This window comes from Hipposideros armiger, unplaced genomic scaffold (genome assembly GCF_001890085.2).
Source record: "Hipposideros armiger isolate ML-2016 unplaced genomic scaffold, ASM189008v1 scaffold_199, whole genome shotgun sequence".
Taxonomy (NCBI): Eukaryota; Metazoa; Chordata; class Mammalia; order Chiroptera; family Hipposideridae; genus Hipposideros; species Hipposideros armiger.
The window spans coordinates 1,153,376-1,180,289 of record NW_017731549.1 but is presented as its reverse complement, the minus strand read 5'-3'; the positions used below and the strand labels follow the sequence as shown (position 1 = coordinate 1,180,289).

At 38.0% G+C, this 26,914-nt stretch overlaps 1 protein-coding gene across 1 annotated transcript in view; it reads right to left on the bottom strand.

Annotated features, from left to right (window-relative positions):
• The window catches only part of ZDHHC17 (zDHHC palmitoyltransferase 17), an 89,820-nt gene extending 67,833 nt beyond the window's left edge, over window positions 1-21,987 (bottom strand). The window contains exon 1 of the mRNA XM_019653203.1: window positions 21,760-21,987. Coding sequence (XP_019508748.1) covers window positions 21,760-21,852 — 93 coding nt within the window. The 5' untranslated portion in view covers window positions 21,853-21,987. The remainder of the gene's footprint in view (window positions 1-21,759) is intronic.
• Window positions 21,988-26,914: the final 4,927 nt, after the last annotated feature.

Below are 26,914 nucleotides of genomic sequence, written 5' to 3'. Positions count from 1 at the left end.
TCTGACGCACAATTTGATAAATTTTTGCAATGTTTTCATCCGTTCTGCTTGTTACTGGCTGCCCTGACCTCTCTTCATCAGTGACACGTTCTCTCCCCTCAGAAAAACGTTTAATCCATTTGTACACTGCCGTTTTCTTCATGGCATTATACTCATAAACTTGTACTAACATGTCCCTGATTTCACTTCCACTCTTGACAAGTTTCACAAGAAATTTAATGTTTTTTCATTGTTCTAATTCAAGCTCAGACATTCTCGCAATGGCACACAAAAACACAACAATAATGAACGCCACTCAGCAAAGTGCCACCACACGTCATCGACACGAACACAGCTGTTAGACCTGATATACCAAGGTTATGAAACCCTACCGAGCTGTTTGTACAATGAAGCCAATTTAAGCACATGATGGCAAGTTCACGAACCTAATTGTCAGACCTCCTATATTGCTATTACAGACAAATAAAAAATATTCATAAAACAAAAAATAAATTTATATTTAAGGTTTACTACTGTAATGTTTTCTTGAGCTTTAATTTCATTTTTATCCCCAGAGACCTCACCTATTGCACATGATTAAACTGTATTCTCAGTTTCTCTACAGTCCATTTTGTCTCAATGACATTGCCAAATATAATCTTCTGAATATACTAAAAATAACTATTTTTCTAGTAACCTTTTTATATTAACCTATACCAGTATTTGTTTTATCCCATCTGTAAGGCTTTTATTTGTTTGTTTCTACTTTTTAGTAAAAGAAATGATTTTTTAAAAGATGGCCTTAAACATATCCCTAGAGTAATTTCAAAGGTAGAGTTACTGCCACTAAAAAGTAGAAGTGGTGTTTAATCAAATCTCCAACCTGCTTTATTATCAAAAAGTATTTTACAATACAGAACTTACATTATTTTTCTCACTTTTAAACAGACTGGAAACTCGTGCATATCTAGAACTAGTACCCTGTCAACATGACAAATGCCAACACTATCTAGTAAGATAACCAGCACTATCACTAGGCCTATGAATAACAACTATAATTTTTAAACTTTAAAAACATAAACTAAATACTGTGTTCATGTAAATAAGTATCTTATAAATGCATAGATCATAATATTAATTTTTTTAATTACAAATTTGCTATTATACAGAGGGTACCAAAAAATGTATACACATTTCAAGAAAGGAAAAAACTGTATTAAAATTGTAATACTATGAATGACTCTAGCATTCATTTCATTAACACCATCTTTTGAACAAATATCATACTACACATCGCTAACGTAATTCAACTTTGAAAAGTAATACATAGATAACATCTCTTAAAACGTGTACATTTTTTGGAATCCCCAGTATTTAATGATGCTCTTTAAAATTTTATAATTTTTCCTTGATTTTAATGGGAACTAAGATTTAATTGATAGTTCTGCCAAGAAAACTAATAATAATTTTAAAATACATATGTAGGTCATTATAACTTTTTAAAATGCAGTAATTCCATTAGAAACAGCCTGGTGTAATAGAAAAAGTCCTTGACTAGGAGTCGACTGAATTGAAAGTCTGCCACTCTTTTATCTCGGCTACAATCCAGCAAGGCAATTAATTAACTACTGTAGGATTCAGGTCCCTCATTTGTAAAAAGAGGAGGATGAATAAGATCTGCATAGAGTATCTCTGAGTTGCTTCAAGGATCAACACCAGGGCATCAAAGAGCTGGAAGGTTTCAAGCCCCACTTAATTCATTCCCTTTTAAACAAAGCACTGTTATTTACCCTGTTTTTCGAAATTGGGGCTATCAGATTTAATTTTTAAATAAGATTCAGATGCTTTTTAAAGTTCAAAAACTACTATTTGATTTGAAGTCCTCCAAGATCCCTTCTAAGGCTAACATATTACATACTCAAGTATCAAAATTACAGCTACTAGGAAGAGTCTTAAAAGTACCCAGGTGACAGCCAGAGGTTTTTACAGCTCTGGCTGTTGTTGACGAGAACTGTAAGGGCAGAAAGCACCTCCAGAATCTACTGCATAGTAGTAGACAGGAGTAAGAGGGGCTGGGTAAGAGTCAGCTCAGCTGCTACACACTGCTGCTAGGAGAAATCAGCATGTCCGGACTCAAACTCATACAACAGGTGCAGGCAAATGCTGGCTTGTATGTCAAGATGACAGAGGCCACAATACATTTACTCACATGCCGGGGAAGAATTATAAAATCAATCAATTAGTTACCAAGTGTCTGTGTGCAACTTAGTTAACTTTTTAAAAATGGTAGACCCATTAAATCAAAGAATCCACTATTGACCCAGTGCTTCTAAGTTTACTACCAACCAAATCTAGATGTTTAATAAGTGCTCTATCAGAAAAGCTTCTCCAAGCATAGGTTCTACAGTAGAATATATTTGAAAACAAATATACAAGGTGGGTAAGTTCAGGAATATTCAGAAAGAAGGGGAAGGGAAGGGACCTGCCTCGCCAGCAATTACAATATATTAGAAAGCAAACTAATGTAAAAATAGCGGCAGTGCAGTTATAAACAGAGCAATGGAACAGAGCTGCAAAACTGAGAACTAGAATCAGGAGGGAAAGATATATTATTCAATAAATGGTATAAATGGACAATTGGCTAGCCATTTGAGATAAAAAAAAATTCAACAGGCTTCAATATAAAAGGGTGATGTGCTTGATGAAAAGATGCCAACAAATACAGCCAAGTCTATATAGTTTCTTTAATGGCAGAAGATACTGAAATGAGTATGAGAATAACAGGGCCACACAAAGCAGAATTCAGGACAGGAGGGAGCCAGGTGGAGGAAAACCCAGGGCAGCCACACTCCCCACAAGAACATACAGATGCCTATGCCACTTCCTGGTGAAAGAAGCATGCACTCTCCTGCTCTTGTGGTGTCTTAGTACCTCGCCGCCTCCCCTGGACGGAGACTCTGGCCATATGCATGATGTTCATCAGGTCTAAGTAACTTGTTCAAGACCACTCCAGGGCTTTTTCTCAGTGTTCACTGCAAGATAAGGTAAACTGAAGATCAATTTCCCAGGCTTCCCAGAGACATAGCTATACCCTGGCAGAACCAGGCTGCAGTCCACCTAAGTACTCTTCCTACAGATTTGCACCTCACTCATATCAGAAAACTTCCAGCCAGACCAAAGGTTTAAGTATAATACTGGCAGAGTCCTAATGTAAAAAGGAAAAAAAAAAAAAGCCTTTGAGAAAAGCATAAATAACAACACATTTGGAACATGGGCAAAGGATATGAAGACAATTCAAAGAGGACAAGATACAATGGCAAATGAGATGCCATAATTCTAAATTAATTAAATGCATTTCCAAACTAAAAAAAAAAGGGGGGAGGGAATCAATAAAATTCTAGGGCACATACACGTTACCTACAAAATACATGTTACCTGCCTGCCTTTGGTGCACAGCCCATATAACAGGTGAATTAGCAATGCATTAGGGCTTAACCATATACTTGCGATTTACACTGTGCAAGCGTCTGCTGTTGGGTATCATTCTAACAGGAGTGGACTCTGATTTAAGCAGCTAAATGTACTTAATTATATAATTTTGAGCTTCTGAAATTTAATTCCATTAAATGTATAAGATGAAATTAGAGTACTATATAGGGTGCTAAGAAGAAGATAGGAAAGGAAAAAAGGTCTCTGTATGTGACTCATTTCTTAGTCCTAACTAAAATCAATGAGCCAAATGTGAGACCTTAAAATTGGAGGGAGTGGTTAACTAAATTCTAGGGATGCCATAAGGACTTTTAAAAAGGAATATTGATTACATACAATGAACAGGCAGAATAAGTATAAAACATATAACCAAGTAAACAAGGAAAACGACTAGCCACACAAAATTATAACTTTCTTTAAAAATGTATTTAGTTAAAAGTGCCAGCAGATGGCACTACACTAAAGATAGAATCCTTTACAAACTGATTTAATGCACCCTTTTTCAGGGAAGGTTGGACAAAACTGATGTGGTTATATAATGGAAAGATTTCAAATAATTCTTTTCAGTAAGCAACTGATCGCTTACTATTCTGCTGTAGTCCCTGATCCCTGGCTAACAGTATGAGCGTTGCTTCTAATAGAGAGTCCAACTTGAAGTACGGATTCTTTTTATGTTGCAGTAGCACCATTGCCTCAATCCAAACTATGCAATTCACATTGCTTGTTTCCAACAAAACTTTAGGCTAGGAAAATGTTCATTATCTTCTAGTATCTTTAAAAACTGGGTTTCACTTGATTTCCTTCTGGTATTAATCCATACGTACACACGTATTTGTAACAAATATGCACTAGTTTGGCATACTTTTTTTCTTTCCACAGACATTTGACATGTATATTTTCTCCCTCTCCTATCTTTCTAAAAATAAACTTTATTTTTTAGGATAGTTTAAGATTTACAAAAACAATGCAGAGTCCCCACATTCCACACCTCCTGTTTCCTCTATCATTAACATTGAACATTAATGTTACATTTGTTACAATTACTGAACCAATATTGATATTATTCTTAACTGAAACCTACACTTCGTTCAGATTTCCTTAGTTTTTACATAATGACCTTTTTCAGTTCCAGGATCCCATCTAGGATATCACATTACATACGTTATCATGGTTCCCTAGGCTCCTCCTGGCTATGACAATTCTCAGACTTTCCTTGTTTTTGATAAGCTTGACAGTTTTGAGAACTAGTCAGGTATTTTGTCGAATGCACCTCAACTGGGATTTGCCTGATTTTTTTTTTCATTATTAGACTGGAATTATGTGTTTTTAGAAGGAAGTCTTGTTTTTCAATGTAACCTAATTTTGCAAATTTCTTTCAACACTGCTATACATCTTTATTTACCAAGTGTTTGTATATTTTTATGTATCTGTAATCACAGAGCTCATATATTTTATATTCTTCCCTTTTATATTTCCTAATGCCATTACACATAATTTTTATAAGTACTATACTGCTTTTAACCACTGCAAAATATTTAATTAAACTGATGCATTGAAATATACATTTCCCAATCACTAAATATGTATATTATTTTTATATTTCCTAACTAAACTCATGTGATTTCTCAGGCGTTCTTCTATGTCTTCCCCTAACATTCTCTTCATCACTAGACCATATGCTATGACAGGGCAAGAACCCTGTTTTAATCATGTGTATACTCCCAGTGCTTAGAACACACAGAGCATAGCATAATATCAATGCACTTAAATGAAATGAAAGAATAAAAGGGATGGATTCTTCCTCACTAAAAAATACTTTAATATTTCTTCTTTTTAACTGGAGTAAACTTCCTGGACAGGAATTCTTAAAGGGTATGAATATTTTTATGGTTCTTGATACGACATCTAAATTGTTTTTTGCAAAGGGATATTTATAATCCCACCAACAATATATGATTAACCATTTTTCCATAAACTCACTGGCACTAGGTATTTTTAAACGCTCCCTTAAACAGAAATTTCAAACTTTAAATATATTGGGTTGTCAGAAAAGTCATGACGTATTTTTTCTGTTTTTTGTTGCAAAAATGCGTCATGATTTTCCGACAACCCAGTATTTTCCTATTCTATTTTCTTTTTTTGAGAACTTTCTCTTCTTATCTTTTAGCCATTTTATTCTGAGTCCTGAAATTGGTTTAATATATTTGAATCCAACTTTTATGTATATAGAAGGTTAGATATTAACCTTTTTCACACTGATCTAAAGATTTCTGTTCCATTTTTAGAAGTATTTACGCTTGCAATATGCTTCAAAGAATAAACTTTTTATAATCACATATACTAATCTTCTTGGGCTTTTTTGATTTTGACTTTTATATTTAAATACTACTGTAATCATTAGTGCTACCCATAAAATATTTCCAGCTCTCTTCCCAAGCACATGGTAGGACTGTATGTTCATTGTCCCTTGAAAGTTAAGTGTGTCCAAGTAATTGACTTTTGTTTTTAACCAATAGAATACAAATAAGAGACAGGTTGCTTTCAGAGAATAGGTTTTAAGAGTCAGAATGCAATCCCTCACTCTCTCCCTCCGCCATGGAAACTGGCAACGGAAACTGGCAACGTTCCAGACAGTACATGACCAGTCGGGTCCAAGAGCAGCCACTATCCAACCCACAATGCATGTGTGCTAAACCACTAACATTTAAACTACTAAGATTATAGGGTTGCTACTGCAGCAAAACCTAGTTTATCATGATTTATACAACTCTGAGTTATTTTGATAAGTAGTATGCAGATGGAGAGCTACATAAATCACTTTCATTGTATTTGGAGCTGGTTATAATTAGTATAGTGGAATACTACTAATGTTCAGCTTTATTTTGTATCTGGATACAATGTAAAAATATAATCTCTGATTTTTTGAATAGCCTAAGAATAAAATCAAATCTGCAAATAAGTGTGGTCTTTCATTTCCATGGCATTAGCAAAAACATCAAACGCAATATTGGTTAAAATAATAATAATAATGATGATGATGATGACAGTACATCCTTATTTCTTTATATTTTTCTCCACTTTAAAAAGGCAATGCTTTCATTGTTTCTCCATTATATATAAAGTTGTTCAATTGTCCTTATTCAAATACATTCCAAAGAATGAATAACACTGCATTTGAATGTATATGACCACTTGACAACCACACCCTTGCATTACAGAATATGTCCAATTTCATATTTCACAAAATCAACTCCCAGTTTTATGCTCCAACTACGGGATTCTGATTAGCATTCTTTTAATATGATTTCCTAGTTGGACTGCTTATGGAAGTCACCTTCCCTCCATCCTACCCCTCACACACATAGCCAGCTCTTCTTACCAGCAGCCCTAATGCAAGTTCTGGCCACGTTTCCAACTAGGCCCAGAAAGCTGGGCAGACATAGAATGCCACATTTCTGAAAATTTCTGAGGAAGTACCTTTTAGAATTTGTAAGTTGTTTTATTTTTTTTTTAATGGTATGGATCAAGTGCACATGCAAATTACTTAAATTTAATTACCAAAATGCAAATATAGATGGCAAAGAAACACTGAAATCCTAAAAGAAGTGTACAAATCCCATCTTCAATTGAGAATAAACAAAGGCACTTTTGGCATCTAGTTCAGTGGGCGATACAGAATCAATCAGGGAGTTTTGTTTGAGCAAGGAAATAAGATTGGATATGCAATTTTAAAAGGTAATCTAATAATTTTTTCCTCCTCACAACCTCAAAATATTCTTCCTCCTTCCTGTACTATTTACTAAATGCATTTGCAACTAGCAAATGTCCAAGCTAAAAATTCATTCAACCTTGACTCAGTCTCCCACAATCTCAGGTATAATTAATTAGTTACCAAGTCTTAATACTTCTTTTCTCAAAACAAATCCTTATCAGTCCTTTATTGTTATGACTCAATAATATTCTCTCAACACACTGCAATCCACATTGCTGTTCCAATCACTCCCCTGCTTAAAATCCTTAAAATCAGGCAGATAGGGTAAAATGAGGAAATTTCAGCAATCCTACAAAACCACATGAACTGGCCCAATTTACTTTTTCCACTGTTCCCTTCTAAGCATCCGATGTGTATACCAGCCATTCCAAGAAGTCATGTACTTTTAAAATCTCAGTATCTTTTTGCTCATGTTAGCTATTCTATTCAGAAGGCACACTCCATCTCAGGTTTGGCACTTGTACAGATACTTCAATTCACAATTCAAATGTCACCATAGCCTTCCTTGTTTCCCTCAGTCCTGTTCTGTGTTCCCACTGCTATGCAAACAAATTATTATAGTACTATGTGATAGTCTATGTGTTAATTTCCTATTGCTGCCATAATAGATTACCACAAACAACAGGAATTTATTATCTTACAGTTCTGGAGGTCAGAGTTCAAAACCAAATATCAAAGTCATAAAAGTGTTGGCAGGGCCACACTCCCCCAGGAAGCTCTATGGGAGAAGCCATTCCTTGCCTCTTCCAGTTCTGGTGGGTTTCTGGTATTCCTTGGCTTGTGGTGACATCACCCCAATACTCAAGGCCAGCATCTTCAAATCTCTCTGCCTGTTTCATAGTCTTCTCCTGTGTGTGTTCAAATCTCCCTCCGCCTCCCTCTCATTAGAATACATGTGATTGCACTTAGGGTCCATCTGCATATTCAGGATCTTCTTCCCATCCCAAGACCCTTAATTTTATCATCCCTCATAAAATCTTTTTCCCTTGTAAGGTAACACAAATTCTGGGTATTAAGACTTGATATCTTTGGGGGGCCATTATTCTGCCTACCATAGGATGGGAATATAGGTGGAAAAATGAGAAGTGAAGGGACAAAGTTCATATTACATAAGGTAATTTTCTCTCAGCTATCAAAGCCCCTCAATCACTGGCAATATCAACTGTTGTCTCTCTCATATAAAGCATTTTGAGAATTCTGAAATTCATCCCATAGGAACAAAGACTCTCTTTTGACCAAACTTTAGTCCAATTCCTGTGAGCTCTCTTCTCAACTAGGCCTCAACCTTGGTCCCCATCCTCACTCAGACTGCACAGTCCAGCTTTAGCAAGAACTCTGCTAGTAAGTCAGTTTAGGGAGAATTTCCCATCCTTGATATGTGATCACCCTTGCCTGCCTTCAGCAGGAATCCTGTTAAGTTGGTTTAGCAGAATCCCCCTATCCCTGATGAGTCTCCTCTTAGTATTTTCCATCCATTGACCCCTCATTCTTCCTGTTGGCTTTAAATCCCCAATTGTCCTTGTTGTATTGGAACTGAGCCCAGTTCTATATTGAGGGCTTCTTTTTCCCTATTGCAATAATGTCGGAATGAAATCCATTTTGACCACTTTATCTACTGTCCAGCTCTGCTTTTCTTTGACAGATCCTCCCTAACATTCTCAGATGCAGAAGAGACATTCTCCAGCTCACCTCTAAAAATTCCTCAGCCCCTATGCCAGTGGCATAACCCTGGGGCTGCTTGTGCAAAGCAGACACCTCTCTTTGGTAAGTTTCTTTCAAGTTGACTCAAGCCTATCTAAGCCTCTAAAGTGTTGGGCGGGCCCAAGGGAACACCCTTAACTCAGTATCACTGGATACACAGAGGAAGCTCTTGCTTCTGGCTCCTCCACTGCAAGGTTATTTTATCTCTCTTACCTTTACCCTTCTGCAATAAAGCAGCAGAGCCCCCAGTCTCTGGGCCTTCACTATCTCTAAGGGATCCTTACCACACTTTTCCAAGGATTTGCTAACACTCCACTCAGTACCCCAGGGAGGCCTAACTATTTTCTTACAATCTAGCAGGATCCAACCAAAAAAAAACATTTTCGGTCCTGAAAAATCCCAATGTTCCAGAGTAATCATTTGCGACCCACATGGAGGACAATATAAACACTACAGCATTCCCTCTTGGGTTGATAATTTTTCCAAGAATACTTCCCCCCATTAAAGTCTCTCTTTGTCTTGTATAGGCTGGAAGTAATAGAGTTCCAGGGCAAATCATGGCCATTTCCCAGCAGTTCAGCACCACGGTTTATACTGCAGGAATCCTTTGTCAGCTACTGTCCTCACCTTTGAGCTCCAGGAAAAATGCTTAGATGACAAGAAAAGCCCCACTTAATATCCTATTGTACACAAATATATCATAAAGTACTTATCCTTTCATACCTAGTATTTTTCATTTAACATGTTTTGGAAATTTACCTTTGCTGATACGTAGTTCTAGTTTATTCAATGCAATTGCTAGATGATATTCCATTATATAAACCACATACAGTCCCCTCTAAGAGACTTTTTGTTACTATAAACCATGCTATAATGAACAATCTTATAAAAGCATCATTTGTAAAAGTTTCTCTAGGGCAAGCACCTAGTAGTGGAACTTCTGGATAAAAAGACTTGAGTATCTTCAACTTTACTATCATTAAACAGCTTTCTAATTCTAAGGTGGTAGTACCAACTTATATTCTCACTAGAAATGCATGAGTTTTCCTTTTACTACACTTAGATTTACCAGACTTCTTAATTTGGGGGGGAATCTGATGGAGACCAAATTATATCTTGTTTTCATATGCAATTCCCCGACGCAAAATGAAAAAAGTTATCTAAGAGAGATGACCACCTATATCAATGTTGCTGAAAAGTCAAGAAGGATAAGGACCACAAGTTGGCCACAGAATTCAACAATATAGATACTGTGTTACTTTGACAAGGTGAGGATATATATATATATATATATATATATATATATATATATATATATATACACACCAGTCTGAAACTGATTAAAGAAAAGATGGAAGAACAAGAATTGGGAACAGCAATTACAGGCAACTCTTTTGAGTTTTGCTACAAATAGGACAATGGACAAAACAGAAGTGAAAAGAAAAATATAATTTTAGGGGTTTTTGTGGGATGGGAGAAATGATCGCTGGCAGAAATGACCTGGTAGATTCAAAAACTGATGATGTAGGAGTATGAGTAGAGAACTGCTGGAGAGATGCCTTAATGGGCATGAGAGGATAGAAATTAGTGTAACAAACATAAGCAGTATTTTTATGATGAAAACCACAAAACGCTGATGAAAGAAATCAAGGGAGATCTAAATAAACAGACAGACATACCATATTCATGGATTGGAAGTCTCAACATGGTAAAGATGTCAATTCTCCCCACACTGGCATGCAAGTTTTAACACAATTCCTATCAAAATCCCAGTAAGCTTTTTGTAGACATAGACTGTGTTTTAAAATTTATATGGGAAGGCAGCTAAAAGAGCTAAAATAATTATGAACAGATGAATAAAGTACGAAGAAGCAGTCTACTCAATTTTAAGACCTATTATATAGCTACAGTAATCAAGATTGTATAGTATTAGCTAAGGGATAGACACATAGATCAATGAAAAGAACAGAGAACTCAGGAATAAAAACAAATATGTTCAACTAATTTTTGACAACAACATAAAAGGAATTCAATTGACAAAAGATAAGTTTTTCAACAAATGGCACTGGAACAGTTGAACATCTTACAGGAAAACAAACAAACAAACCTCAACCTAATTCTCACACTTGACATAAAAAATAACACAATATTGACCTTTGAACTTAAATGTTACATGTAAAACTATAAACTGTAAAAAAACAAAAGGGAGAAAACGTTTGGGATTTTGGCAAAAAGATCTGACTTAACACAAAAAGCACTATACACACACACACACACACACACACACACACACACACACACACACACCTGGGTGCCAAAAAAATATATACAAATGGACACTTTGGTCAACGTTGCTCAAGCAGTAGTTTGCCATCATCAGAAGTGCCTGGATGCTGATGGTAACCACCTTGAGCACCTCTTGTAATTGCAGTCAAATGTGACTTGTATCCATATTTTGTTATCGGTATATATTGAGTATTACAATATTAATACATATTTCCTTTCTTAAGACGTGTATACTTTTTTTGGCATCGTGTGTGTGTGTGTGTGTGTGTGTGTGTGTATTAAAAAACTGGACTTCATCAAAATTTAAATTTATGATCCGAGAAAGACCCTACTGAGTATGAAAACAAGCTACAGACTGGGAGAAAATATTTGCAAACCACAACAAAGGACTGGTGTCTGGGATAAATTCGTATAAAAAATTTTCCAAACTCAACAGTAAAGCCAACACACAACCCCTTCTTAACAGCCCCTCCTGAAAATAGGCTGGCTTCAGGGTAAAACATTCTCTGACCTTCTGTCCCATCATGCCAACCCTGATCATCCCAATTCCTCACACCCAGTTCTTTCTAGCCCTGTTTACTCCTCCCTATGAAAGAAAAACTCTTTTAGCTCAGTGCTTGAGACACATGTAAATCTTATGGTCAGAACATTCTCCCATGGCAAAAGCTTCCCTCTCCCTATTGCGATAGTTCTCTCCTCCCTTGCAATAATAAAATAAAGTTTCTCCCTACTAAAGGGTAAAAAAACAACAACAACAACTCAATAGTAAAATAAACAATTTAAAAAACTGGCACAAGACACTGTTATGAGGTGAACTATGTTCCCCAAAATCCAAATACGTTGAAGTCCCAACTCCCAGGACCTCAGAATGTGACTATTTGAAGCTAGGCCCTTTAAAGAGGGGTTTAAGTTATAATGAGACCATCTGGGTGGACCCTAATCCAGTATGACTGGTGACCTTAAAGGAAGAGAAAATCTAGACATGGAACACTAAGGGCACATGTGCACAAAGGAAAACCATGTGAGGACACAACAACAGGGCGGCCACCTATAAGCCAAAGAGTGAGACCTCAAAAGAAACCAAACCTGCCAATACCTTGATCTTGGACGTCCAGCCTCCAGAACTGTGAGAAAATAACATTCCATTATTTAAGCCACCCAATCTGTGGTATTTTGTGTAGCAGCCCCAGCAAACTAACACAGACACAAAAGACATTTCACCCAAGAGCATACACAGATGGCAAATAAGCACATGAATAATAGTCAGCATCATTATCTATTATGGAAATACAAATTAATACAATGATTTATCATCACATACTTATTAAAATGGGCTAAAATTAAAAAGTGACAACATCAAATGCTGGTAAGGATACAGAGAGAACAGATCACTCACATACTCCTGATTGGAATATAAAATATACAGCCACTCTGGAAAACAGCTTGATAGTTTCTTAAAAACATTAACATACAACTACCATATGACCCAATAACTGCACTCCTGGGCATTTATCCTAGAGAAATAAAAATTTCTGTTTACACAAAGCCCTGTACACAAGTGGTTAAAGCAACTTTATTTACAATACCAACTGGAAACAACTCATAGGTCCTTCAATGGGTAACTGGTAAAACCGTGATACATCGACATACTACCCAGTAATAAAATGCAATGAACTACTGATACACATTACAACCTGGATGAATTTCCAGAGAATTATGCTGAATGAAAAAAACCAATCCCATAAGGTTACACACTACATGATTCCACTGTAAAGATATTCAAAAAGTTACAAAATTATAGAAATAAAGAATAGATTAGTATGTGTATACAAGGTCTATAAGATTACTGTGGGTATAAAAAGGCAATATGACGGATCTCTGTATCCCAAAAGTGAACCCTAATGTAACGTACAGGCTTTGGATGAAAACAATGTGTCAATCAATGTAGGTTCATCGACTGTAAAAAATGTACTACTCTGATGCGGGATGTTGATAGTGGGGGGAGGTTGTGAGCGTGTGGGGACAGCTGGTAAATGGGAATTCTCTATACCTCCTGCTCGACTTTGCTGTGAACCTAAAACTACTCTAAAACATGAAGTCTATTAAATCTTTTTTTAAATTTTTAAGTGAATAAGGATATTTGCAACCACAGCTAGCCAGTGCCTGACAAATGATATTCAATCAACTCTATAACTACTGTATATTATCAGTATCACATTGTGCTGCACTATAAAAAAGAGGCAACTGCATGGAAGCAGTTGGAACCTGGATTCAAATTCAGTTCCGCCATTTACCAGCAGCTAATCCTCTCTACACCTCAATAGCCTCATTTGTAAAACAGAATTAAACAAATGAATATATGTGTAAAACTGTTTAGGACAGTGCCTTGCTAACAGTTACAATTTGATAAATGTTAGCAATTAACATTTATTATCTATCACATTGAGGAGATAACATGAAAAGCACACAATACAATGCCTCATACATTAAATATCAAATTAGCTTCCTTTCTCCTCCTGTAATAAAATTTTTTCTACATATCAAGCGCATATCAGAAAGTGAGGGATCAAGTGTGGGAGCATTTATCAGAATCATTTCTGGAACATTTTCAAAATATACATACCACAACCCACATATTAAATTAGAAATTTTGAGAGGTGTGTATGTGTATTCTAACAACATTCTCCAAGATTGAACACACACACACACACACACACACACACACACACACACACACATGTTCTTAATTCACCCAACCCATCTCTCACATAAATCCAGTTCTAATGAAGTTATTGCACAGTAGTGGTTAATGAAGATTCAATGCATTGAAATACCACATATTTTAACATAAATTTCTTGGAGTTTCTAGGTATTGTCTAAATCAGGGGCTGGCAAATATAGCCCACAAATCAAATATAGCCCACCACCTGATTTCATATATAAAGTTTTGTTGGAACACAGTATACCAATTTATATTGTCTATGGCTGTTTTCATACAATCACCACAGAGTTGAGTAGCTGCTACAGAGACTATATGGCCCACAAACTTGAAACAGTATTTATAATACCATCTGGCCTTTATGGAGTAAGTTTCCCAAGCCCTGGTCTAGATTATTCATATAGAATATTATTCAGTAGCCCAACTAGAATATATAGTGTTAAGAATGAGTTCAACGTAATTAAAGCAAATAATTCTTTATATAAGAGTATGGAGGACAGAAACAGTTTCACCTGCAAGCACTCCTTCTTTAAGGAAGCTGTTCCTACCCTAACTCCAAGAGATCTTGGCCAATTACAGTGCCTATCCCATGCTCAAAGGGGTGAGCAAGTAACCTAAATCAGGACAACTTTTCAATGTGGAATAAGGTAGATATGCAGACCCTCTCTAATGGTTAGCTGAGATTTGAGATGTATGGCAAAAAATATGCTGGCATCCATATTCCCACTACATTGAAGATAAAGCTACTCTACACTAGGAGAAAATGAAGTTAAAAAGCAAAGATGAGAAGAGATAGAAGACAGTCTTGGTGACACTCTCAGCTCAGGTTCCAGTTATCCTTAAGTTCAACTCCACCCCTGGCATCCTGAATTTGGGTTATGTGAGCCAGTAAATTCCCTTTTTTTACCCATCAGTTCTAAATGAGTTGGTAACATTTGAAACCTAAGGATTCTAACACAAGTGACTTAAGTCTTCATCTCACAGAAGGGTTTATTTTTTTCAAGAGAATGGGGATGGTTTTGGTCACCAGTTCTGTTCATCCCTCATTAAATCTTGCATAAATTAACAAATGTTCATAATCAGAAAGTTATTTTTTAAAACTGAACAAGGGTTTATAGTATAGTAACATCTCAATCAGTAGTTATTATTTTTCACTTGATTTTTTTCTAGTATTCAACAACTGATTAAAAAAAAACAAAACCACAGGCTATTATACATATATACAAAAAAAACCCCAAAAAAACCCAAAACACCTTCGGATACATTTAGCCCTACCATCTCCATCTCCTCAACAACACTCATCAGTAATCAAAAAGATGAGCCTAAAACACTATATATTCTGATTTACCAAAGTAAGATTCTATCATATTTAGTATGTATTAACCCTAGAAAATGGAGTTAATTCATTTGGCAAAGTTTAAACAATGTTTGATACAAAACCCAAAAATATTCTGTTTAACCCTCTATAACTCGGGAAATTAAGTTCTTCATAATATCTCATTTATAGAAGGCTGAAGTTTCATTATACTTTAAAATTAGCTGCCTGTAGCTTTATTTTAAGGAGTTTTTAATAGAAGATATTATCCAATGATTGAATAATTACATTGGGTAAAAACTTTACTTGCATATTTTATAAATATAAAATTGCCGTGAATCAATTTTTCAAACTTGGAAGTTTAATATATTTGATATTTTATTCTTGAATTACCCATCTGTAATACAATCTAATCATAAAGTAATGCTAGAACTAGATGATGCTTTGAAAGAGAATTGCACATAACTTTGATACTGAAATAATACATTTTTGGATTATGTGGTTGGTGGGGATTCTATTAAAAACACATTACATCAAGACCCCTGAACTGACTAACTAACCCTAACCACCCTAACATACTCTTAGGATACTCTCTGGAGGAAAAGAGGTTCACGTGCATTTTTAATTTTTAACAAAATGTGCATGTCCACACACACATATACTCACTCACCTTCATCTATCCTGAGGGCTCTGTAGGCCTACAGTTAATCTTTTGTTATTTTACAATGCCTTATTTTGTATTCCCCATTACTTTGTAACCTAGCAAAGCATCAAGACCATACTTAGATGCTCAATAAACACTTCTCAAATCATAGCACACATCTTTAGTGCAAAATAGGCTTGTAATAAAAAGTCTTCTGCCTATCCTCTCATTACCCAGACAACTGATTTTATTTATCTTAGCTACTTAGTCAGTTGTCTACATATCTAATATATGTATACTACCATTGCTTGAGATGTTACTAACTTCTTACCACAATTTATATAGCTAACATTTATTGTGTTACTAAGCGCCAGACACAGAACTTTGTATGTTATATCTCATTTAATCTTCATAACAACCTCATGTGGTGCTACTATATCCCCATTTTAGTCTGGAAAATTAGCACACAGTTCGATAACATGCCCAGGATTACATAGCTAGTAAGTAGCAAAACTAGGATTTGAATTCAAGCAGCCAAACACCAGCACTCACACTTTTAACCTATCTGCTCCTATATCTACCCACTCTACAGCCCACTCTTAATAAATAATTTTGGGACAATTCTCTCAAATTCAATAAAAAACAGTTGAGCAAAATAAAACAAAGAAATCAAAACAGTAAAATGGCAATTCTCGCAAACAAATATAATTTTTTGGTTCCACAGGTCAGTAATTTTCTACTTCACCTTTGCCACAATCCATGAGGTAACCAACTAGTTGTATCTTCACTTTATATATATTGACTCAATGGTTACTGTGCTTAAGGTACAGCATTTATGAATCTAAATTACATTTAAATGACTTACAGCATTTTGCTGAATTAAAAAAAGGAATGAGATCCTAAAAGACTGCCAGGAAGCTGTTTTGAAGGGAAAAGAGTATGCCAGTAACCTATCAGAATGAGAAAAACAATTTTCAAAGTAATTTTATACCTGCTTTCTGAAAGCAAATGAGTTCATTTATATATGTATAAACATGTGTATCTCTACACAATAAGGCAAAAAAATAGTAATGGAAAAAGGCAAAATCACTTATAAAATCTGCGAAGACAAGAGATGTAGTAATACTTCGGTTTAATATTCTAAACAAAAAAATGAGACACAAATATGGACAAAATTAATGTGAAGCAAAAAATGTGACCATTAAAAAAAATGAGAAACTAGAGAAAAGGCAATAATAGTTTTGAAATTGAGAAAAAAAAAAGGAAGCAAGCGAGAGATGAAAGCCCTAGATAATCTGGGCAATCCAGTTCAAAGCTTTGAATCAGATCTCGCTGAACAGAGAGCCCCTGTAATACTGATCTGGCAGAAGGGAGATGTGGCCTCATTCTAGGAAAGAGCTGAGGCGGCTTGCTGAGGACGTACTAGTGGGTGAGACAGAAGACTGGGGACAGCTAGTCAGCTGGACTTGTAGATCAACATACGGCTTGTATCTCTCCCCTGAAGTCTCTCCTCTAGCCATTCTAGGTGACAGGAATCTGACACACTTTATAGGCTACACTACTCAACTCAGCACTTATTTGGAGCCTGTTAAGTTGTTTCATATGTATGTATCTTCCCAGCTAAATCATTTAACTTCTGGAGAGCAGAAGCTATCCTGTTTATTTTCCTTGACCCATATAACCTAGCACAGTACTATGTATCTAGTAAATAGATGCTGAAGCCTATCAATCTTGAAAAATCACAACATTCAATCAGAACTGTTAGTCTGAGGAAATCTTAAGAGATAATCTGGTCTAGCCTCTTTATCTTCAAAGCAAAGAAACTAAGAGTAGTTAAATGTCCACTAGCCTAAAGTCACAAACCTGGGATTAGCACTCTAATCCCCTGATAATCAGTTCATCCTTTTCCAAACAACCTCTAATTTCTTCCATTAAGATAAAATGAATCATCACCTATTTCCTCAGAAAACAAAGTAACAGCACCAGTACTCACTATGTCAAGAACTTTAGTAGGTTAGATTTGCTTGGCAGCCTACAGTGCCTAGATCAGTGCTGACTGGTTTATAAACATTATTCTATTTAATACTCACAATAACTCTCGAGGTAGGTACTATTAACCCAATTGTACAAATGCAAAAAGTGTAATTTGGCCGTGATGATAATAGTAAGAAGCAGAACCTAGATTCTCAGTTTATCACCAAAGTCTTGGCTCTCGTAATCAGTATCCTATATATTTCCTCAGTGAATTTATCACAAAAATCCCGAAGTCTCAAGAGTCCATCCAGCACAGTGCCTGACCCAAACAAGTGTTTAAATGGCTGACTAAACAAATGGATCATTTAACTAATTAAAAAGTAAGGTTCTCTCACAGTGAATACCTCTAAAAAGGGTTCGTTGTAAAAAAAAAAAAAAAGGGGGGGTGTCATTGTTCATCTAATTACATAATCTCTTAAGAAAGTTTTTACAGGTGAGCAGTTTGCATACTAACAGAAGATTTAAGGAATGGCTAATTTTTCTATCCTATAAACAATTCATCTATTCAACAAATATTTAGTGAAGAACTATTTTTGTGACACAGTGTTAAATTTGAAGATGAACAGTAAAATAAAACTTGTTCCTGCAAAGCCATAGTCCACTAAATTAAAACTCACACAAGTTTCTAAACCATTCACCAAAACCAAATTAAATATGTAACAGTTCCCTCTTTCCTCAGGTAGAGGAAAAAGTAACATTAACTGAGCACCTACAATGTGTTAGTTCTTGAACCTGAACACACAGAGGTGTGATCCAAAACTATGGTGAATGTTTAAATAACAAAAAAAATTATTACAGTAAAAGACACATTGTCATTAATCCTCCTCAAAATACTCCCCCTCATTACGAACACATTTATCCCATCGTTCTTGCCACTTTCTGAAGCAGTTCTGCAAATCCTCTTTCGTGAGCATCTTTAGTTTGCCTTGTCATGGCTGCCTCAATGTCCTGAATCGATTCAAAATGTTTACCTTTCATGGTCATTTTGACTTTGGGGAAGAGCCAGAAGTCACACTGTGCCAGGTCTGGTGAATAAGGTGGATGAGGACACACCGTAATGTTTTTTATTTGACAGAAATTGCCATACCAGAAGTGATGGGTGACACAGAGCCATTCGTTGTGATCACAAAATATGGTGAATGCTGCTGCCAAGTGCCATCCAACGGAAAGGTAGGGATCTTCAACCCGGGAAGCGGTGACTCGAACCTTAGTAACTGTGTGACAAGTTTCAACTTGTTCAGTGCAGTCAGTCAGGTGTGAGCTACGGTTGAAAGAAGGTGTGTTTTAAAGTGTGACATCAATCATCCTCCATCATGACAATGCTCCGTGTCACACATCACGCTTCTGGTGTATGGCAATTCCTGACAATTAAAAACCTTATGGTGTGTCCTCATCCACCTTATTCACTGTATCTGGCACTGTGCAACTTCTGGCTCTTTCCCCAAGTCAAAATGATTCAGGACATCGAGGCAGCCAGCACAGCACAACTAAAGACACTCACGAAAGAAGACTTCCAGAGCTGCTTCAGAAAGTGGCAAGAATGATAGGGTAAGTGTGTTTGAAGCAAGGGGAGTATTTTGAAGGGAATTAATGACAGTGTGTCTTTTACTGTAATAATTATTTAAACATTCATTGGATTGTTTGATCACACCTCATATAGTCTCACCTAATCCCTCACAGCCAAGTGAACTAGGTAGGCAACACCTCCACTTTCTAATGAACAAATTGAGGCTTTAAGAGATTAAGTACTTGTCTCAGGTTATTTAGCTAATTACTGCAAATCCAGAATTGGAACCCAAATCTGTATGTCCAAAAGTCTGTGATCTCTCCAAAAAGGGATTAAAAGTACTATTATTGTATTTGCTCACCAAGGCAGTGAATGAGTTTCTTTCCAAAGGAGACTGAAAACACTGCTTGTTTTACAACAAAAAAGAAAAATTATCTCACTTATCCCTCACAATAGCCTCTTAGTAATTATTATTTCATCCTACTATTATAAATGATGAAGCTAGAACTCAGAGAAGTAGCTTGTCCAAGATGCACTGCAAAAAAGCAGAACTATACCAGGTCTGCAAAGGTGTGGATGCAACACTAACCACAGGAAAAATGCAGAAAGACTTTAGTCATATAGTTATAAGCTTAACACTCAAAGCATCTAAACTAATCAGCCCTTGTAACTGTTGGGTGTAAACGATTGGTAGATATCATTTATATAAACTTCCACTTTTAACTATGAGGAAGTCTATTTTCTAGTAATATTCTATTAAACGCCAACCTGAAGACTGGTCCCTAAATTTCAAGCCTACAGGCCATTCCATTAAACCAAGCAATCTCTGGATTTGTTACCAGTTAAAATTATTCTTAAAATACCACACATTGTACTATTTCGCAAAGCGAAAATTTATGAAGGTAGCACAGTATGTTAAAATATACATACAATCAATATTTAAGTATTTGAAATACTTTCACAGAAAGAGATGAATACAAATATTCCTTGATGACATTTTCAACGTGTCATCTGAAAACTACTTTATTTCTTGACATATTTTTAGGGCCTAAGTGTGAACTAAAAGAGAGGTGTCTCCAATTCCAGTTCTGAAAATGTTATCACTTTGATTAAAAAGAAAACGTTATTCTTATTGTACAGTTCTGTTTTGTTTTCTGTCAGAAATCCAAAGTAGCCTTTTCTATTTAGACTGACCCAAGTATATTCCTAAGGAACTCTCCCATCTGTTTTTGATAAATCACAGTGATGAAGGAGAGGGTAGATGAGTACTGATATATTAAATGGGTAAGTGCTCGTCTTTATTCACATTTTACTAAATAATATAAGCATGCTAGAAATCAAAATCCAGAGATAAAAAGAATCATTCTAATGCTACATAGCCAGGTAGAGACTTCCATGTTTCTTCACCCTACTACAACACAAAGATTGTCTGCTTCCTTTAACCTCATAAAAACTACAGTTGTTCTTCAGGAAGTTTTGCCATTGCCCATCCGCACATCACTGTGGATCATCAAAAACGGAATGCATCAAGAATTGCTTCCAGGCCTAAACTAGCACTAATTCACCTATAAACTAAGAGGGTAAGCAAGCACATTATGCGACTGATCCTGGAGCAGGGCACTATTTACTTACATGGGAAGATACTCGTGATGGGAAACGTGTTGCATGATCCTCCCTGGCTCCAAAAGCAAACAAACAAAAAACAACGGTACTCTGAAGAGCTAATGGGAGCGTGGGTCTGTTACCAAAAGTTTTGACCTCTCTTTTTTAATCGCTTAAGGACAAACGCTCAAACAGGACATCCGACACAAGGTGCCTGAGGTGCTGACTATGGCATAACCTGGAAAGGACAGCACTTGGCCCAAGAAACTCTGTTCTTACACTACACTCCCCTACAGTGACTAGATAGCGTCATGCACCCTGGAGAAGGAGAAGAAATCAAAACTAAAGGGGCTTCCTCCTCGCCCCGGGGAAGCTTGGGGCAGGACTTCAGTTCCAAAGCAGCACCAGGCCCTCGCAGCCTGTGCACCCGCGAGCAGTGCGGCGACAGAGCAGAGCCATCAACATCTCCACCTCTGTCTTCCATGCACAGCCAGGGACTGCGTCCCAGAGCCCGCCCCGGCCGGGCCCGCCCCGCTATCTCCTCCCCCGTTATCCGCTCGCAGCCGCGCTCGGGCCTGAATTTGCCTCCCCGCCCTCCCCAACTTCAGCACGCTCCACTACGCCACACACGTACGCCACCGCCTTCCGCGAGTCCGGGGAACAAAGGTCCCGGGGCCTTAGGGCGAGGAATGAGCTCGGCGCGGTTCCTCACCTCTGGATGGAGAAGAGGCACGCAGGCTGCTTCAGTATCGTACTCATCCGGGCCGTCCGCCATCTTGGTGTTAAATCCCTCCTCCCGCTGCATGCCGGGAGAAAGCGTTTCACCCTCGCGGGGCTCGGGTGAGGCGGAGGGCGAGCGCGAAGGCTAGCGCGAGCCCCGCCGGAGGCGACGCGACCGCCTCCTCCTCCTCCTCCTCCTCCTCCTCCTCCTCGGAGGGCGCGGGTCCCTGCGCGCGTGCGCGCGAGCCGGACCGGCCCCAAGCGGGAGCGCGCTCTGCTGCACTGCGCCGGGCCAGGCAGGCGGAAGGCTGTGGGCGTGGGCGCTGCCGCTCGGGGGCGGGCCCAGGGCCGGAGGCAGATGTGCGCCTCTGGTTGCCCCTGGAGTGCGCCGGCCGGGTGGCAACTGAGTCATTCAGGTGGGAGACCCAGCGGTGGTGTGGGAGGGAGAACAAAGCTCTGGTGCCGCGTAGCCGAGGTCGGCGGCCCCCACTGTCGCGCCCCGAGATCCCCGGGACCCACCCCTAAGAGACCCGGGGCGAAACCATCACCCGGCTGCAGGTACCAGGTTTGGGCTCTCAGGCTGGAGTCCAGACGTGCATTTCTCCTGAAGACAAAAGACGCAGCACCCTCTTCCTCCACGATCAAAAAGGTCACCCCGAAAAATGTATGCCCCCAGGGGCCGCAGGGAACATAGACGGATTAATGCTTAGGGCTTCCTCCTAGAGAAGCCTTTTTAAAATGATCCCAACCTGTTCTCCTTGGTGTTGAATGAACAGTAACACCCTCAAGGCCCATACACCCCCGTCTACTACATTTTAATATAACCCAGGAATTCAGAAATGAAGTGATTTAAACTGAATTCGCAGAAATGCGAACCAGATAAAATGACTAAAGCCACTTTTAAACGGATATTAGGGCTGTATTAGTGTGTTTGGGGGGCGAAGGGGCGGAGGATTTCTTTTTAGAAATGTATCATTGGGACAATTATGAGGCACTTATTTTTGCTTTTGGCTGTTAAAAAATTGTAAATCTAAAGTGCTCGGAGGAAGATTTAGCGGAGATCATGAAGCATGATCTGTTAGAGACCCTACCACTAATCTGTCTCGTATTAAAGCCAAATCAGCGAAAGACAACCAGGAAGAAGCCTGCCATTCGCGAACACCAGATTTATTTGTATATCAGAACAAGGGTACGCCAGAGGAAGTGTGGATGCCACCGGAAAAGGGAGGATGAAGCGTCTTTTGTAAGGTTTAGGTTCCCGCCAAAGGAGTCAGGAGCGGCTAGGGAGAACGGAGATCAGTTCTGGATTGGATGCTGTTTCTGAGGCGGGATTAGGAAAAGCCTAGATTAACCTGGGATTGGATGTTAGCATAAGGAGAGGGCCGTTTAGTAATTGGGTACGCCCCTTAATAAATGAAATAGCAAAGTGGGCCCGGATGTCATTGGTAAGAAAGCAATATCAGTCAAAGAAGGGTGGATATGGCATTTTACAGCTGCTGCTTGGCAGTGGGAAAAACAGGGTTACCTGTTAACTGCAGCTGTCTTTATCTGTGTCTGTCTTTATCTGTGTCTGTCGTCCCAGCGCTGCTGCTTTTTCTCATTTCAGTCTGAGCTGATTTTCATTTTTTTGGCCCTGGCCCATGCCAAGAATTTTGGTTTTGACTCTTTCACCCAGGATGCGGAACTAGACAGAACTAGAGATCTGCTTTGGGAGCTCCAAACTGCTTTCAGAGACATTTTAAAACGGACAGAAGTTACTTTCACTTCAAGTTTCATGTTGCCCCTCCCTAGCCTTATGTCAAGCAATTACTGGGAATAGAAAGAAAATGGGACTAAAGAAAGGAAACAGTGAAAAGTTGGGAGATGGGGTAAAGAAGGTATTGAATTGTAGTGAAGAAATTAGGCACGGAGAGAACAGGAAAGGATGTTTCATGGGTGCCTATGTGTTAGGAACATGGAGGCAGAAGTATGATGAGGAATTTTCAAAAAGTGAAGATGTTGGTCCTAAGCTCACAGAGGTCCTCATGGAAGGCTCAAGGGCCAAATTCAGCCAGCGAAAATGTTTCAGTTGGCCCACAGGGTAATTTTCCAAATATAGTTTAAGTAGATACCAAAATTGAATAAATCAAGAGATTTTTACCTTAAAATCTAGATTTCTAGTTTGTCTGGAAAACATGGGAAATCTGCTTCACTCATTTTCATTACCGGCCTGGCTGCTGTAGACACTTTTATTTGTGACTTCTGGGAATTCTACAACTTAAACATAGAGAAAATACTAAAAGTAGGTGAAAAAAGTTGAAACAACTAGAGTCCACATCTGCCTTGCTTACTTCTGTAAGACTGCAATAAATAGTTATTAAATGAAGAAAGAAAGAAACCTGGAGTAAGAGCAGCCATTCTTGTGAAAATATGTTGAAGTTGAGGCTTGGATGGTTCAGTGTGGCCGATAATGAACCCTGTAGATACAATCAGAGGCCATCTTGGTAATTACAGAGTTTTTAACTACACCCAGATTTGAGATAATATGTTCAGGATACTGTAAATGACAGTCAAGACAGTGGACATGTCAGTGAACAGACTGGCAAAAGAAGAGCATAGAATTATGGAGGCATGCAGAATAGTTACTGGAAGGGAATCAAACACAAAAAGGATGGAATGAATGGATTTAGAAGCAGACAGATTGAAAGGAATGGGGAAGTATTGTACTGATGTGGACTCATGTAACTTCAGAGACTACTGGATCTATAGACAGCATTAGAGGTCATCCAGTTCTTGTCCAACTCCGACATTTCACAAGTGGGGAAATGACGGTTGGGAAATTTGAGAAAGCCACTTAAAAGTCACAGAAATAAGTGGTAACTGAACCATGTTCTAGAAGCCTCCTGACTTTTTTCCATCTATTACTCTTGCCTCTACCCCACATATTTTCTGTTGTAATTATCCTCAATGAATTATTTGGTTCATTTAATAATTACTTATTAAACATCTGCTCTGTGTAAACATTAGAATGAGTAACCATAACACAGAGATAATTTTTAAGATAACACTCAAAGATTGTATGACCTAGCTAAATGCTATTCAGTTATGATATTCCTTAGGATTCTAATCAAATCTGTTAATTGTAAGATTTTCCTATAAGGCATTCCATAAATGTCTATGTCTCTTTAGAATTGTGGACTCTAGAACCAAATGAAATGCTGACTACTTAGAACTGGGGTGGGGCAAGGGGTTGCCATTGTAACAAAAGAAAGCAAACACATATAGCAATACTCTAGAACCCTATTTTAAGTGAAATGATGACAATATTTTGTACTCATATTCTGTATGAATATTGATGTAGATAGTATCAAGTTGGAGAGTTAAAGGAAATATGTGGAATTTGACATGTGTGATAGCCACCTTCTAAGAGGGCCCCCAACAATTCTCATCTGGTTGTCACACCTTTGTGTAGTGTCCTCCCACACTGAATAGAGCTGACTTGTGCGACCAGTAAGATAGTGCAGAAAAATTGTGTGTAACTTTTGAGGCCATGTCTTAAAAGGTATCGTGGCTTCTTCCATGTTCTCTCTTGAATTACCAGCTCTGGGGAAACAAGCTGTATATCCTGAAGACACTCATGCAGCTCTATGGAGAGATCCACATGGCACGGAACTGAAGGTCACCTGCCACCAATATGCACTGACATGCCAGGCTTGTAAGTGAGCGTGATTTCTGTAGCCCCAGACAAGTCCAGCCAACATCTTGACCAAAGCTCATGAGAAACCCTGAGCCAGAATCCCCCACCTAAGCTGCACCTGGATTCCTAATCCTCAGAATGGTGTGAAATGTGTTTATTTTTCTAAACTGCTAAATTCTGGCATAATTCGTTATACAGCAATAGATAACTCATTATGTAAAGCATGAAATCCCTGAAGTCATTTGTGAAGTTTTATGTTTACATGAATACAGCAGGATCAAAACATTCAACCTGATGTATTAGAACTGTTTTTGTTGTTGTTGTTGTTTTACTAAACTTTACTCCCTTAGAAATAATATGCAATGAATTTTGCTCTTATTTTTTTGGTAGAGGGGAAGGTGTGGTATGCAGATTCTTCCTTTCCAGGGAATATTGGAAGACTGAGCTAGCTAAAGAAAGTAGAATCAGTGTGAATGACTTGGGGTCAGCCTTTAAGGTCCATCAGTGTCTCTTGTTAAAAAAAAAGAAAGAAGGGTGGAGAGGAGGAGAGAGAGGAAAGAAGGGGAGGGAGGGGAGGAGAAAATAAGGGAAGGGAGAGAGGAGGAGAGGGGAGGGAAGGAAAGGAGAGGGTAGAAGAGGGAGAATGGAACTTTGTGTTGAGAAATAATGAGGATTTGAAACAACAATATATATGGGGGTGCGAAAAAAAGTATACACTGACTTGTATTTATCTTTTGTTATTGGTATATGTCGAGTATTACCATTTTAATACAGTTCTCCTTTCTTCAAATGTGTATACACCTTTTTGACACCCTCTGTATATTGGAGGGGAACTGGGGAGAGAGGATTGTCCAGGTGGCAAGAGTATGGATTGCTGGATCTGAACTCGCCTGAAGAAGTGTCCTGCTGCCAGGAAACGTGAGGTGAATGCACACAGTGAAGAAGAGACTATTCCACGGTGAGGACATGTGCAGTGCCCAGAAGCTTCGTGGATCAGAGCCTCCCTTCATTCTGTATGTGGGAGCAAATTTCTCTTGTTAAGCACCAGCATTCCATCATTTTACTATTCCTTGGGAATAACTCAAGGTATGGCCAGGCCAGGAGGTGCAACTAAGTTTTACTCTTTGCCTTTGACTCCATCTTCTGCAATATATTCCAGGGCACCTGGAAGCCCAAAGGGGCCCCCTGAGCACCTGCAAGTTGAGAGATAGGAGGAGAATCTGAGAAAGGCTCAAGCACGAGATGCTCCTCTCAACTAAGACAGTGATCAATGAAAGCACTTCTTATATGCATATGCACATTTTTTTCTGGGGAGAGAACCCACAGCTTTCATCATAATTTAAAGTGGGTATATGATCCAAAAAAGGTTGCTCAAATCTAGGAACACTTGAAATATAAAATCCACATTTTTAGAAGTATTGCCTCCTTTTACGTAATGAAAATTTATACTGGGCATTTTTACTGTATTATT